Source organism: Lytechinus variegatus, chromosome 16 (assembly GCF_018143015.1).
Source record: "Lytechinus variegatus isolate NC3 chromosome 16, Lvar_3.0, whole genome shotgun sequence".
Lineage (NCBI taxonomy): Eukaryota > Metazoa > Echinodermata > Echinoidea > Temnopleuroida > Toxopneustidae > Lytechinus > Lytechinus variegatus.
The window spans coordinates 26,385,752-26,402,388 of NC_054755.1; the positions used below are offsets into that span (position 1 = coordinate 26,385,752).

The following is a 16,637-nucleotide window of genomic DNA, read 5'->3' on the forward strand; positions in this document are numbered from 1 at the left end:
CTAAGTCATACTTTAATCTTTGTGAAACACCCCCCAGTTCTATTTCCTCTTTAAGTTGACCTCATGCGCATCCTGCTCATGACAGAAGCAAGTGTCGAATACATGAAAGGGAAGAGATTACCCTCTCGCACTTTGTTAGATATTACTTTACAGTTTATAGTCATTAGTAAATTAAAACTACATGGTAATGAATCTATATATCAAGGATTATTGAATAGAAATATTACATTCACCGATTCGAGCTTGACGAGCTAATCATGTTGTTAAGGGCATGTTTACCCTTATTGTTGCATTTTCAAGGTCCTATTAATTACGGGGAATTACGTAGGCTGCACTATTCATTGACGATCATCATTAATGAATCTTATAGATTAATGGACATTCTTTTGTTATTATAAAAGTTTTACTACTTATTGATTTCCAAGCTAATGATAATGTAAATAACCGCATATTTACCCAGGGTAGTCGCTTCAGTTCCAAAAAATGTTCGCCCTGCTTTCATTATTACCTCGGCTTAATAGTTGGGCTGACTAGGTGCTCTTCGAGCTATTTCTTCATTTTAGGTATACCAATTCACCTCACCTGAGTAAATTTCTTGCTGAAGGAAAACATGACATGGCTTGGAAACGAACCCACGTCCCTCAGATTAAAAGACGAGAGTCATAACAACTAGATCACGACGCCCAATCCCTTAAAAATACAACAAATCATCATGCATCCCGGTCAGGACGAAGCTTTCTAATGATTTTGCTTTCCCCACCCTTTTTTCTGAAGGGGGAATATTACGGCTGATATTAATAGACGTCATTACGACATAGATACGTCACGTACGAATGACAGAGAACGGGAAAGTGGTCTAGCAGCACATCTTTGCTAAACGCGCCTAATTCTTTGGGTAAACCTTCAGCATGTTCAGTGAATATGGTTTCTACAATTCTACTTGAATTAATTAACAACGGGCTCACTGAAAATAGAGTATAATCTGCATCATCCGCATAATCAATTGCCCAAATGTAAACATGGCATACTAACAAACCTTCTATAGTACGTTCAGTGGTATGTTGAATTAGAAGGTCGAATATGACTTATGATTTACAGTAAGGACATAAAATTTAGACTAACAAATACATAATCTGTACAGTAAATATAGTTCATTATTATTTATTCATCTATTTGTTTCTTTCTTTATTTACTTACTTATTTATTCATTCATTCATTCATTTATTCATATATATATTCATATTCCACAAATCTTCAAAGTACATTTCAGACTGAGATTACAAATCTAACTGTGGATTCGTTCGCCCATGCAACTCAATGCAATGCAGCAGTGATTTTAGCGAGTCGATTGGAGAGTCGACTCCCCGTCCCCGTCGTTCTCCCTAATCCTGCAACGCCGCATCTCTATCTCCAGTCCATGAGGCATACTCAACTACGGCATCAGGTATGTACATGATGCCATGATGTGGCGTCAAGGGTCTCGTCTCACAAAGAGTTGTGATTGATCTAATCAATCACAAATATGGAGAGCCGGCAACACCAACATCTAAAACGCATGTTTAATCAAAATGATTTTTAGATATAATGTATACTCACACATAAATCGTTTTCTTGACCATTTATTGTGCTTCCCCTTTCTTTACAAAAAACATTAAGCAAATTTCATGTGGGGAAAAAAGATTATGAAAATGATGGATTTCCATCTAGGGTCCGTTGCAGAAAGAGTTGCGTTTAAACGCAAGTCAAAAAATCAATCGCAAGTCCCAAATGCGCGCTGTTGATTGGTTGAAAATCAAGTTGCGCTTGATATTTTAGAGTTGCGATTGATTGCAACTCTTTCTGCAACGGGACCCTGGTTGACGCTGATCGGATCAATCTCAACTATTTTGTAAGATGATACCCAGATCTGTTGGACCCCCTTCATCCGTCACGACAGTCTCAAAACACCAGCGGTACTTCAAATCTGTACGAGGCACGGTCCGTATCGATTGGAACTCGTCGACACCTATTGCAAAAGGGTTTGAAAATGCGAAACCCAATCACACCCTTAATCTTTGGAAGCAATCAACTCTTTGTTATGTGCAGGGAAGAGTTAAGTCTACTGATCTTATTCCAACGAGGCAAATAACATGAATAAAACAAACTAAACAATGAATATCGAGATGCGGACGTGTAATGAACAGAGTTTGCCAGACTTTGGCGCATTTGGCTCGAATATACAGCAAATTAATATACAAGTTGTTGTTTTTCTTGCTCACAGATAACTGAGCCTGGTGTTAATTATACATAAAGAAAACAAGAAAATCATTAAGCATGTTAAGGATAGGTTTAAGAGTTGGTTCTGCCATGATGAATGAGTAAAAAAAAACAAAATTCAATTTTGGTGAAAAAAAATCAATCGTAACAGCTGAAGTCCTCTTATTTACTAAAAGCCTATCGTAGTAGAAAATTTATTTATTAGATTTTTTTCTCAATGATAACCTTCTAAAAGAAATATCTGAAAAGATTGCATCGTTTAATGGTGTAATTTCTGTCAAGTTTCATCAATATAATGCATTTATGGTTTGTTTGAATTTGTATATTGTATTTGAATATTTACTTATACCGTTTACTTGATATTTTTAATGTACGATTCTATTTGTAAACAGTCGCATATTTCAGTCTTACGACTGCTTGTGATTGTGTATTTTTTATAGTTCTATTGCATTGAATCCAATTATAGTAACTGTTTTGTAAATATTTATTTCGAAAGAAAGCTGGTGAAGTATCATCAGTTCAGTGCTCCCCGAACTACAGAGACGATAACACTTGAAATAAATAAATAACAATAAATATCCAAACAGTTTCTTTTCTCTGAAAATCACACAATAGCCATGATAGATACTCGTCATGATACAATGGAGTTTCCAATCGAATGTTTACGGTCGTTGACAGTAAGAGCTGTCACAGCTTCAACCCTGAATATCGATCTCGGTCTCGAATGTGTGAAAAACATTAACGAACTCATAACATAAGCCGTGACAATAATCACACCTTATAAACTAGTCAAGCCAGGCGTACACTTCGCGATTCGTTGCGATCCGAATGTCAAAGAAATTGTAATATAACATTTGATATGAGCATTCCAACCGATAAAATAATATCGATCAGAGATAAGAATAGAGGTAGGACTACTGAAATAGAAATTCAGTCTAGTTCGAGCTTCCCTGTAGTCGTAGGTCGTGGGTTCGAATCCCAGCCATGGCGTAATTTCTTTCAGCAAGAAACTGATCCACAATGTGCTGCACTCAACTCAGGTGAGGTAAATGGGTACCGGTAGAAAGTAATTCTTTAAAAAGTTGTGTGCGCTATGAACGCCTAGCTTAGCCGGGTAATATAGGAGCGCCTTGAGCACCTAACAAGGTGGATATGTGCGCAATATAAATACCATATATTATTATTATAAGTCTGTACAGGAATACCAGCAGAGTCAAATCCAAATCGTAATGACGTCATCATAGGTTGCGATTTGAAGCCGACTTTTTACTTTACTTCGACCACGAGCTTGCAGCAAAGCAAAATCATGATTTTATCCCTGGATTTTATAATTCCTTACATTATGCCGAATTTCAAATGAAATAGTTTTACTGTTTGGAACTTTCACATTTATCACAAAATGCAATTTATTAAAAGATCCCATCGGATCGCATAGTGTGCGCTCCATGGTTTAAGTGAAAGGGGTAAGGAGATTCAGGTTGAGGAGAGGGGGTGGGGTGCGAACTCTGATGAAGTAGAGTGGAGGAGGGGGATATGGACGGGGATAGTAGCTGAAGAGTAATATTTCGCTGGCCATACATTCTGTTCTGTAAAAATGGAAGCACCGCCTGAAATTGCAGAACCATTAGAATGTTTGAAGCATCTGTACTCCATTTACTGTGATATAAAATATATAAATGGTGGTGGTGGTGATGGCGGTGGTGTGGTGGTGGTGATGGTGTTGGTAATGGCGGTGATGGTGATAATGGCGGTGATGGTGGTGATGACGGTGGTGGTGGTGGTGTGGTGGTGGTGGTGGTGTAGTGGTGGTGATAGTGGTGTTGGGGTGGGGGTGATGGTGTCGGTGGTGATTGTATCCTACAATACATAATAATTAGAACGCATGTAGGCATATTCTAAATGCATCGCCATAAAACATGTAAGAGCCCATGATGCCCTTCCTATTAGTTACATGTAATATCAAATGATGATGATCATCATCATCATTTTGATTCAACTTAAATTTTTCACGGTTTTTCTTAAGAAATTCATTCGATTATTCATGTAGAGATAGGCCGATGACACAAATCCCAAATATACGCATAGGTAAAAAAAATCACGCGAATCCTTGATTTAATTTTTTTTAAAGTATAATTATGAGACATCGTAGACGAAATGGGATTATATTTCTGGGTTGAGATCACAATCTAATAATAAGAAAGGAATCATCTGTACGGCAGTACCGCTTGACAAGAATCGTTAACCCACTAACCCTGTGGCCGGCTTTATACATGTACCTTGGTCTCACCATCATGATGCTCATTACGGAATTGGGTGCAATTACGTCGTGAGGGATCGGGGTGAGACGTGGAGAGGCCTGGTATGTTTGGAGAAAGGATATCCCCGACTCGTTCGACAACAAGGAATAAAGAATCTCAACAAGTCCACGTACTTCACAATTAGAAGGTGAAGGAGGGGAGAAGAAGGCATCCTATTCACCCCTTCAATTGAATTACCTTGATAATGCAGTTTGTATAGTCAGAGAGCTTGGTAAACTGCTTCAAGCATGCCTTAAGCTATCGGGCACAGTTTCTAAAAAGTGACATTGATCAGAATGGCAGTGCAATCTTTGAAGCATGAAGTCATGGAAGTATTTCGACGCCGACGGTCAATCTGGGATCTGGCTGCACGCACTAAGTAAAATTTCGACGTAATTGTAGTTAATTGTTTATACATGTATGTATCTGGAATATCCAAAGGAACTGTTGCTGAGCTAGCGCCATTAGCGTCTCTGGACGATTTGTGCGCCCAATGAGACATTTCCATTATCATTATCATTATTCTTGGCGCTATTCCATTATTCTTAATGGTCCAAGACGGATTATGGCTTTCCTGATATCAATTTTGATGTAGATTAAAGAGGCTCTTCACCATAACATGATGCTTATTTGAATTTCATTGAAGAGCGAAATTCAAGAAGTAAAACTAAAAATTGACAAAAATTGCATATGTATATAGCGAGAGAGCAGTCTGAAGTGCAAAAAGCTCTGTCCAGACCAGCACGAAGACGTATTCGTTTAAGAATATCTGATTATTATACCTGCTGGATCATATTTCGCTTTTCTTATCTGCAAGTGAAAACGATGTAAACAATTACCAATACGTTCTTGTAATAATTCATGTATCAAAATTATTCGAATAATTACCTTAGAACTCTCCGACACCCCCCCCCTCTCTCTCTCTCTCTCTCTCTCTCTCTCTCTCTAGGCTACACTGCAAAAACTCCGGTGTTGATGTAACACAGCCCGGAATCTATATATGTCCACACCAGAGAAGTATTGAAACAACACCAGTTTGGAATCGAACCGGTGCTCTTTGGATACTAGTTGGTGTTGTATAAACACCTATTTGGTGTTAGACCAAACGAAATTGGTGTTGTTTAACACTTCTCTGGTGTGGACATACACAGATTCCGGGCTGGTTTTAAATCAACACCAGAGTTTTTGCAGTGTATTATTATCACAGTTTAAATAATCATGTACGTGTCAGTCTAACTGTTGCAGAGAAAATAAAAATTTCAACGATTGGAGCAGACTACAATGGATTGAAGAAAACGATGTGAGAAATTATCCAGCCTTACACCTGTTTTCGCAGGTTGACGAGGAATACCACTTATCAGCTGTATTCATAGGGGTGAAAGAGGCGAGATATGAAACATGAAGAAATATTTCATGACGAAGGGGAAAAATCCGTCCTGTCAAGGATTACGCCCGTAAAAATGGACCGATGTTAATGAAAATATTTTTTGGCGATTCCTTAATCACGAATTTCATCTTTGTCTAATCGTCACTGACAGCAAATGCAACATGTAAGAATAACTTTCGTTGTATAAGTGTAACACAGGAAAATATTTTCCCCTTTTTTATCATCATTACACTTAAACAACCAGCTTAACATTTCCTTGTTGAACGAAACAATGTTGGAATACATATACGGTCACAAAATGCATACTTTCTGCCCCTGTAAATACAGTTCAATGAAGTTAGACAAATATTAGGGTCTATAGTCCGAGTAATTACATTAGTAGACAACATATTCTGAAGGAGACAATGGAATGAGTTGTGGTAAACTCACCTCACCTCTGCATTACATGTAGGACCTATAGGCCTTTCACTATATTTTTTTTAAACTCACGAAAGATGAGGGAGATTCCAGTTCTTACCTCGTTTTTACTTTGCTGCTCCAAAGTGAGTATTATTCGTTGAATGTTAAAACACTCGAACAATACCATCCATACAGAATGTGGCGGACAAGTTCAAGTAAATTTTAAAAAAAATCGCGTTAACCCTTGCAACATATTACATAATCGCATTTGAATATAAGAAAAAAAATAGAACTAACCAGCTCGATCATAGAAGCCTCCGCGGGACAATATCCTCTAGCTGAATACCAGTTCTAAGTCCTATAATGATCCAAGACAGAGTTTCAACACCGACGACGTGTTACAACTGCTTTTCAGGAGTAAGTGGTATCAGGGAAGCGAATCCCTCTGGTCCTAGGTCTCGTATCGCACCAAAAACACAACAACGAAATAGTTTCCAATTCTCACTCCCTTCCAACTAACATATTATGTTCAGGCAAGGAGATGTCAACAAGGTGGATGCGATTGGTGGGACCCCTGACGATGTATGAACAGCCGGCTTTCTGACAGCTTCCCGACGAAAGTGTCGTGACCCGACAGAGGGCGGAATCTCCCTCTCTCTCCTTTCTACCGAAGTATAATTTCTAGGTTGATAAAATCATAATGATAGTCAAAACGACATTTGTTGTAAATCCGGAGATAAACGTTTTCTTTTCAATCGAATGAAAACATGCGGTTCAAACGTAGCTTCTGATGAGAAAAGAAAATGTGCTTAGTAAGGAGTGGATATATTGTTGAGAGATGGTGGATCATTAATGAGGCAGTGGCGGCATAGTTTAAACGGTCGCGCACCCGGGGGCGGAGAAGCGGACGATGTGCGTGCGATGCCACTGGGCCTTGCTGGCAGTAGAAGTGGCGACAGTTCGCAGTCGGTTGTTGAAGAAGTTTATCAGATGTATCCACCACAGCGTTGGAAGAGAGTGATACAGTACCATCTCAGAGTGCATATGATGATCAATACGAGGAAGTTATAATGATCAAACTCAAGAGCATGCAGATCCCAGATTTCTTGGCGCAACGTATAAACGAGCGACTTTGCGATTTAACACATTTCGGCTGGAATTTAAGAAAAAATCACTCTCCAATAAAGTGAAGACTTCTTTCTGCAAATCATGTAGCTCCTGTGGAGCATAATTATATTTCTCCATCAACAGTGCGAAAGTGAATTTTTAGATGCAAATAATGTTTGTCATAAAAATTGCGGTGCTGCCTGTATAAATCTTCTCAGGTTTATTCAAAGGTCTACCAGGACAAATTTCTCTGCTTTAATTCATCATCCGTGTATACGTATTATGTAAGCGACTTGCTTACTCGACCCCACCCCTTACAGCCCCGCTCTCGTCCCCCCCCCCCCTATTTCCATTTCTTCCATCATTCTTATCCATGTACACGTTTGCTTACTCAACCCCCCCCCCATCTTACTTACACTGTCTCTCCGTTAAACTCCTCTCCAATAAACATAATAAAGCATTTATCCCTATATATCGACCTTGCTATGTTCATAATTAGCGGTACTAGTGCCTTTGATGTGCGCTGATCCACCTGAAAGCTGGTCGGAACCGCAGACCTTTGGGTCAGCGAATTGATGTGTGAATTGGATTAGAACTCCAAGGTAGGATGAACTATGAAAATATCTTGTAAAGGTCGCTGCACGATAGGATATAATCATTCCATATCTGTTATTGAATTTTTTTCTCATATAGTTTAGAACTCAAAGGCATAGTCAACACAATCATAAAACTAATTAAATTCAAATATAGATAATGAAATGAGCATAATAGCTTTACTTATTTAGTTACCTCCATATTCATCTATATATGTATTCAATTATTAATTAAATCACTCACTCAATCATTCATTCACTTATTCTTGTTTTTTATATACTTGTTTTTTCTCCATTATACACAGAAACGCTTGTTTTTTAAGAGATCCCCGTACGTGTGACAGAATTCAAATAAAATGTAAAGTAATCATGTGACAGTAAACACAGGAGGCTGAAACGAAACAACGATAAAAAAGAAATAGTGAAATTAAAAAATATATGGTTGTCTAATCATTCATACATAAAATATACAACTCTTGTTCAAAATGAGACAATAAAATGACAAACTATATGACAGTGGCAATGGTGTTGATAACAATCGTATGAAATATTTATTGTGTAACAAAAACAAGCACAAACATGGGAGACAAGGAAGTTACAATTTATTTAAACATACAAATTAACGATCTTTAGACCTTATAACCCAAAGTGCGAAATTTTGGTTGACATTATTTGATATTGAAATTAAATAGAATTGAATTGAATAGAATATAAAAACTAGAAGAAAAAATTACGAAGAAAAGAAAAGGATGGGCACAGCGTAGAAGCTGTTCTTTCATCCACAACTCATTTTTATACCTTGATCAAGAGTGCCTATACCTATCTCCGAGCAACGATTGATTATAGTGCCATTTCTAGTTTTATGTCATTCATTACGCACAGAAAACACAGACTATAACCCTTCGATGACCGCCATATATACCAACTCCGTTATATAAGATCCGTTTAATTAGTAATTTCTTAACGACCGATGGGACGCAATTAAATCTGCATAAATTAAGACCCTATTCATTCAGGCGCCAACAAGGATAGTTTGACATGCTAATTTGAACAGGTAAAGAGGTAGGGGAGCAGAAAAGGAAGGAAGGAGGGGGATAAAAAGAAGAAATACTTGAAGAAAGAGGAGCATAGCAAATAGAAGTATATGTGCAAACCTTTCGTTTGAGTAAGGAGTCTGAATGTGAAGTCTATGGTGCCTCGTGTACACTAAAGGCCAGCAAGTTTTATATGTGCTAGTCTTTGTATGGATCGACACTCACTTGTAGATCAAAGTTTCAATCAGGGTTTGTGCCTGCAGACTAGGTATAAGTAAATCGTGTAATTCTTACGTCTGTAATTTATCTGAGGAAATTATCAGGTCGCCCCCCTCCCCGCTATACCAGTCCCCTGACACTGCCCCTGTTAAGTTTGTCGCTGTACATGCTGTCCTTACCAGCACCATAAAAATGGGGATAATGATGCCGATTGAATATTTATAAACATGTAATATTGACTGGCTTGAGGGGAACATCAAATACATGGAAATGTCAGCAAAAGAATAATATTGCCCGAGTCTTTAGACGAGGGCAATATAGATCTGTTAAGGGCAATATATTTGATGTTCCCCGAAAGAAGAGCCAGTCAATATCTTTATTATCATCCAAATCAGATATCTAGAGAAAAATATCACGATAATTGTGATATTTCTTTAAAATAGTTCAATTATGTCAGGTTAGCACAGGTTCTAGTCTATGCACTTTGTTATGATGACGTACTTGTTAGCGCCTGGATCCAGCGTTGTCTTTATCATGACGTATTAAAATAGTGGTGCGCGGATCATTATTCGAATCCTCAAATGTGAGACCAGGGAAAATCCAGAGGTTTATGTTGCGTCGTCTCTGCATGCGAAGTCAATACACGCACAGAAACCGAGCACATACAAACAATATACACATCCTTCCCCGATATTCAGAAAATCTTGTGCAATATATTCGGTTTTGTAAATGATGCAGCTCAAATGTCTGATACGGGAAATAATTAGGAATATTAGATTTAGAACTGGTTTGTAGCAAAATTCAATTTCTGCTCAACAAACGAAATATACCGTACAACGAGCATACCGATGTAAAAAATATATAAAAACACCATTGCCAAACAGTTAAAGCATAGCTCTATGGTTAAAGCAACGACAAGATTGAAATATAAACACCTTCATTTATACAGTAAACTTCATTTTACGCGTGTAACACTGTGGTTAAGTTCGCGAACGTGGACATTCAATCGCTATGAAATCATGCAATATCTATATTATAACACAATCATATCACTTTACTACATGGCCGGTACATCCCGAAACCTTTTGATCAAACGTATGGCCTGTTGCATAAAACAATATAATCAATCTTACAAACAACCCTTTAACACGAGGTTTACCAGCATATGCATTTTCAATCGTTTTGAATGCAAAAAAAAACTAATTTTTACAAGTTCAAATTTACACATAACGTTTCTATATAAATGTCGTGAAAGTGAATGTGCAAATTTTCAATGTCTACAAAGTAGTATAAAGATATCACATACACAATCCTTTTTATTTGCTTGTTCATAAATTGTACATGCATTTCCTTTGCATTTTTATACTTAATCGTTCTCAGTTTTCTTTAAACAAAGCAGATTTACGAATATCTCTATTTTTCCAAATATAAATAAACTCATAAATTCACTTGCTTGCCCTTTCATTTACGTCTTTCATATCCGCCAGTATAGAAAGACTGAATATCGGAAATTCCGACGCCCGTTTAGTTGAAAAAATAGCAGGAAAATAATTCTAAAAATATTGGTGAAGGTTTGAGGAATATCCATTAAAAACTTAGGTTATCATAATTTTAAGTTTGGGATTTGTGACGTCATGAACGAGCAGCTACCCATTATGTTACACAATATAAAATGAATAAAATTCATTCTTCTAATGGTTCGCGATGACTTACTTTTGTTTTGTTTTTAGAAACGGGCGTAAAAGATTTGTCTATTGATAGGTACGGTAAAAAACATTTTCAATTTTGTGAGACAATGAAATTTCATTGATTTTTTTACCATACGATATGTAAGAATGGTGCTCGCATATGACGTCACAAATCAAATAATCAAAATTCTATCAAATTTTGTATTCTTTGATGGATTTTCTTTCAAACCTTCTGTAATATATTTTTTATGTTGATATTTTACTACAAACTATTTGCCAGTATAAACCTCCTCTTTAATTGATATTAAGACCATCTGTCAGGAAATTAAATTTACTCTAAACATTTTGTAAAGACGTAAGCACAAACGCATATACACGTCTACTAAAATGATATCGCATTTCACAACAATAGTAGGGGCATGAAAATTCAAGACCTCGCTGTCAATTGCTTTCCTATCTCTTGGGTTTTATCTTTATTATATTTTTGGACAACTTCTGCCATTAACCGACATCAGGAAACATGCCGAACATAGTTTTGTTGCCTAGGTCAGGCATTTCATCACGACTTTCTTTTTACAATAAAGAAGGGAGTTATATTTGTATTAAGTCAGAGCCCACCCGGACATTAAATTCTGTGTTTTGAATTCAATTTCAAAAAGATAGATTTTAGAGCGCGTGGGTAACCCGGAAACGGCGGAGTTTTGTCTGTCGAGTGTCTGATAACGAAAATCAAATAAGCTGCCAAGAGGATAATCAAATTTCATTCATAAGCTCTGGAAGGGAATTTTTTTGTGTGAATCTTCACCGCCATGACACGTGAGCATCGGTCTAATTAGTTTTCATTTCAGCATATGTGAAACATGGCGCTTTGATTAAAAGAGAGCAAGAGAATGTTCGAGGTAGGCGAGATGGGGAGAGAGGATCGGAGGCAAAATACGAGAGAAAGCCTAAAGCGGAGTTCTATACGGGGGTGACACTTCAACAGTAACAGAAAAGAGAGTTCGTAGAAGATTTACCAAGCGGTACGTACCCCTTTCTCCACCTTGCACACGCACACACACACACTCCACATCCGCATAAATACAAACCCGTAAAGCCCCAAACTTTCCTAGACACTAAAACAACCATAATATCGGGCTGACATTTATTTTCCTTGCAATGTTTGGACATGGACCTAGTACAACAAGGTTTGGATGATCACTGGTGTGTGTGTGTGTGTGGGTAAATATGAGGGTGACTATGCGGGTGTGGGTGTACAATTGCGCTTTCGCTGAAATTCATCAGTATGACAATGGTAATCGCATCGGGGCCGATCCATTCAATTAATGCTTCAGATATTCGTATACAGTTACCAGTATCACGGAGGTACCAGATTGTTGCATCTGAGGTTGACCGTGACGACTTTAACCAATTCTTCCCATAAATAATGCTGACCCCTTTCGTTATCTGACCAGACGAGATACGGTCGATGATCGCTCAAGAATAAACGAATCAGGAAAGGAAGTTCTTCATGACCGATGTCTTCAACAAAGAAAAGAGTAATCTTCTCCGTTGCAACGTCGTTGATGTACTCAAGAGCTGTTCGGAACTTCAGAAGATACCACTGGTCCCGCAATGCAGCACGACTAATGACGAATATAGTTTTAAAGCTCTTTTCGACGGCATAGTGGACAGCGTCGAGGTAGTGCATACCAATCATGAGCTCGTTATCACCGCAAACGATGCGGTCGTAATCCGGGAGTCTTTCAGCGAGAGCTGGCCGAAGGTGTTCATCGACCCATTCCCCGTCGTCTTCGTGAAGCATTATGGCGATGTCGTACAGGAAGTTTCCTCGAGGGACGTCCTCACGGATTTCATTGTACCCGACGAAGCAGAGCTTGAGGAGGAATAACTGATACCCAATCCACCATCGATGATAGTATGCCAAACCTAATATTAGGAGAAGCATCACAACAACTACGGAAAGGCCACAGTATAGCGCGATGTTCACAGCGCAATCTTTACTTGGATCAAAGGTGATCAGTTGCTTCCCCCCGAAGGGCGCCAGGGTGGCCGGAGAATCGAGACAGGTGGTATCCAATGAATTTACAATCTCTACTGATCCTTTCAACCAACTGTGTAGCCATTTAAGATCACAGTTGCAGACCAAAGGGTTATACGCCAGATCAAGGACACGAAGTCTGTCCAAGGATTCAAACGTGCTCTTGTTCAAGCCCGCTAGATTATTATTGGAAATGTCTAAATAAGTAAGATCCATGTTGAACTTGAAGAGATTTGAATCAAGATATGATAATTGATTCCCATCAAGTATCAGTTCCTTCAAGTTTTTAATCTTGTCAAATACACCTCGAGGAAGAAAAACAAATAGGTTATTCGCTAAATCTAATTGGGACAAGTTTCTAAGATCCTCCAAAACACCAATTTTCAGCTCATGGATCTTGCAATCATCTAAACGTAAAATGTTGAGATTGGATAGATTTTTAAAGAGCCCTACTGACAGGGGAAACAGTGCATTCTTTGATAGCTCCAGCCTTGATAGCCTGTACAGGCCAAGAAAAGATGAAGTCTTGCTGTTGGGATCCCATAGCTTGCTTGTAAAGAGTTCAGCGTCGACTAAATTTAGTTCAGCCAGAGAAGGCGTTTCATTACCAAGATTACCTGGCTGGATCAGGTGACTGGGACAATATGCCGATTGTAGAATTAGGCTAGTTAGGAAAGGAAGATGGTGTATTGCATGCAGATCAGTTATAGATGTACCTGACAGATCTAACATTTTGAGGAACGGGACATTGGCAAAGGTATTTTTATCAATGACACGCAATTCGATATTTCCACTTAAATCAAGGAACTGGAGAGTATGGAGTCCTTGGAATGCAGAGCTGTTAATCTCCCTAAACTGGTTACGAGCTATATTCAGATGAGTTAGTGATAGATCCCAACTTTCATTTTGACTGTTGATGACATTGATATTATTTTCTTCGAGGGAGAGTTTGGTTAGAGCTACCATTCCGTTAAAATAACTTGGTTCAACACTGCCCAGGTAGTTAAAGCCCAGGAGAAGCTGTGTCAACCCATCTAAACCTGTTAATGAATTGTTCTGGATATTCCCAATCTTACTTAAAGAAATGTCAAGAGTTCGGAGACTTTTTCCCTTTAGAGGGGAGAAGAAACCTGGATCTATTAAATGAAGGCTGGAATCTGACAATCCTATCTCCTGAATATAATGTGACAATTTGACTCCAGAAAAGAAATTCGAAAACTCTGATACTGCCAGACGGGTCTCTCTTAAATAAAGAACGGATACTTTTAGTGAAGAAACAAAACTGGGAGTAATGTATTCCACCGGATTTCCCGATAAATGCAATGTATTGATTTTACTGTTTACCACAAAATTCTCATCAGAAAGCTGGCGAAATTTGTTTTGATTCAGGTTAACGTCGAATAAAGCATTATAACTTGTCCAATTTATCTGGCGAATGCTATTTTCTTGAAGATTCACTATGGCATCTCGGGCAAAACATGCAAGGAGGTCGCCTCCAAATGAGTCCATATTCACAGAGCCGGCTAGCAAAGTCGAAAAGCTGTTAGAGTCAAACATACTTCTTTTCAGTGTAGTTAGGTACGTATTATATCCAATGTCCAGTTCCACCAAGTTCTTCAGAGGTGTGAAGGCGCCATGATCCACCACCGATAAGTTATTACTGCTTAATTTGAGTACCCTGAGACTGGGGTAGTTTAGAAAGGTATCGTTTCTAAGCCTACCAAGGAGGTTTCCGCTGAAGTAAAGTTCTCTGAGATCTGGTACAAGATAGGTGGGCACTGAGCTGAGATGGAGGTTTGAGCAATAAGCAATTTTCAAATTCCAATCCTGTTCACATGATTTAGAAAGACCGGAAGCCTTCCCGTGGTTAAATGTTAACGTGAATACCAGAATGAGGAAAATGGTGGGAGTGATTGGCAGAAGATTGAACATCCTGATTCCCGATAGATTCACCACGGATGGTCCTAATGTAATGTTGAAAGCGAAGGAGCAAGAAGAGGGGAGAAGAAAAAGGAAAAGTAAAAGACGTATAAGAGGGAGAAGAATATGATGATGATGAAGAATGGTAAAGAAAAAGAAAAAAAACAAGGAAAAATTATAAATTGTGGTTTTCACGGGCATGACGGGGCACAAGAACAATTTGTGGAGGATCAGGTCCAAACGTTTTGCGTGATGCTCGCGGGATTGGCGGAAATTAAATCCACAGCCAGACCACGAAATTTTGCCGAATGTCTCTCGCAAGACGCGACGTTTACCTGAATATTTTGCATATGATTCTTGGAACATTCTAGATATTTGAGATTGTCAAATGGTGTTTTATTATTTTGTGCCTCTAGTTAATCCACGGAACACATAAAGGTTGGACATATGCTATGAGAACTACGCGCAAACTGCAAGGGACTCACGGATGTTTTATGAAGGACGCAAATGTCCGAAAATGGCGACGTCCATCATTCGTACTTTATGCGACATCAGTGCGCAAAACGGGTGCTTGAAGGTGCACGAACCCCGGAGCTTTTGGCGGTTTGTACTCGCCTCCATGTTCATTACAAAGATCATCGACGTAATTTACATGTAGCTGTCAATCATCAGCCATTCGTGCAGCACGTGCACACATGCAAATACACATATCTAAAACATTTTGGCTACATCGGCATTGGACCAAACATCTGCTGACGTCACTTCTCACAGCAGCCCAACCTGCCAATATCTTCGAACAGCAGTCGAAGCGCACACAAACTGAGAATCGTCAGAGTTTGGGCAATCGGAACATATAGGATATGCGTACGCGTCGTAAAACGTTGGTCTCATTGGGCAGCTGTAGGTGACGCGTGGAAATAAAAGGACTCCGTGAGCTGACGTCATCCGCAGCGCTTACGTATGACCAATTAACAGCGCCCTCTGAATCCAGGGACCATGCACCTTTAAATATTTGTAACCTTCTCCACCTTTTCCAAGGTTTAAAGAGCCATCGACTTAGATAGATGGCGAGATAAATTATCATTTCATGCGGAATGTTCTTTATTACTGACATCCGCTCTTTTGGTGAATGAAATACGAATGGTGGATTTTGCGCTTTTTTTAAAATATAAATTGCGTCCTTGCTAAACCTTCGAAAAATATATGTGAGCCACGTAAACATGGCGCCTTCAACGATTCGATTGCCACGGGAGACGGCGGGAAAACACCCCGAATTTCGACTTCGCAACCACTTCGCGTGAGCCATAAAAATTGCACTTTTTAATAATTTAATCTACACATCAATCAACAAAGAACTGATCCATAAAAGACCGCAAATAGAAATAATTAAAGAACGACTTCTATTTCTGGACACATGATAATAAATGATATGACAATTTTCAAGCATTGAGATTTGGTTTTTTTTCCAACATGCGGCCACAGTCAAATATAACTTTCTTGTATCTCTTATCATAAGGGGTACAAGAAAGATTTGGAAACACTAGTTCATGTCAATACAGATGATCTATATTCTCTTACCTGCATACATCAAATTTTCTGCTGAAACAATGTCAGTAATGTCAGTAACAAATGAAGCGAGGCAATTAAGATATCACTGACCAGACAAGATGCAAATGAGAACTGCATACGGTAAAAT

At 38.6% G+C, this 16,637-nt stretch overlaps 1 protein-coding gene across 1 annotated transcript; it reads right to left on the reverse strand.

Moving 5' to 3' along the window:
* Positions 1-12,337: 12,337 nt before the first annotated feature.
* LOC121429525 (toll-like receptor 3) lies at positions 12,338-16,635 on the reverse strand. Its single transcript, XM_041626583.1, has 2 exons — positions 16,520-16,635; positions 12,338-14,985 (listed from the first exon to the last, which is right to left on the reverse strand). Exons 1-2 carry the CDS (start codon positions 16,527-16,529, stop codon positions 12,338-12,340), a joined length of 2,658 nt encoding a protein of 885 aa, XP_041482517.1. The 5' UTR covers positions 16,530-16,635.
* Between the last annotated feature and the right edge of the window lie 2 nt (positions 16,636-16,637).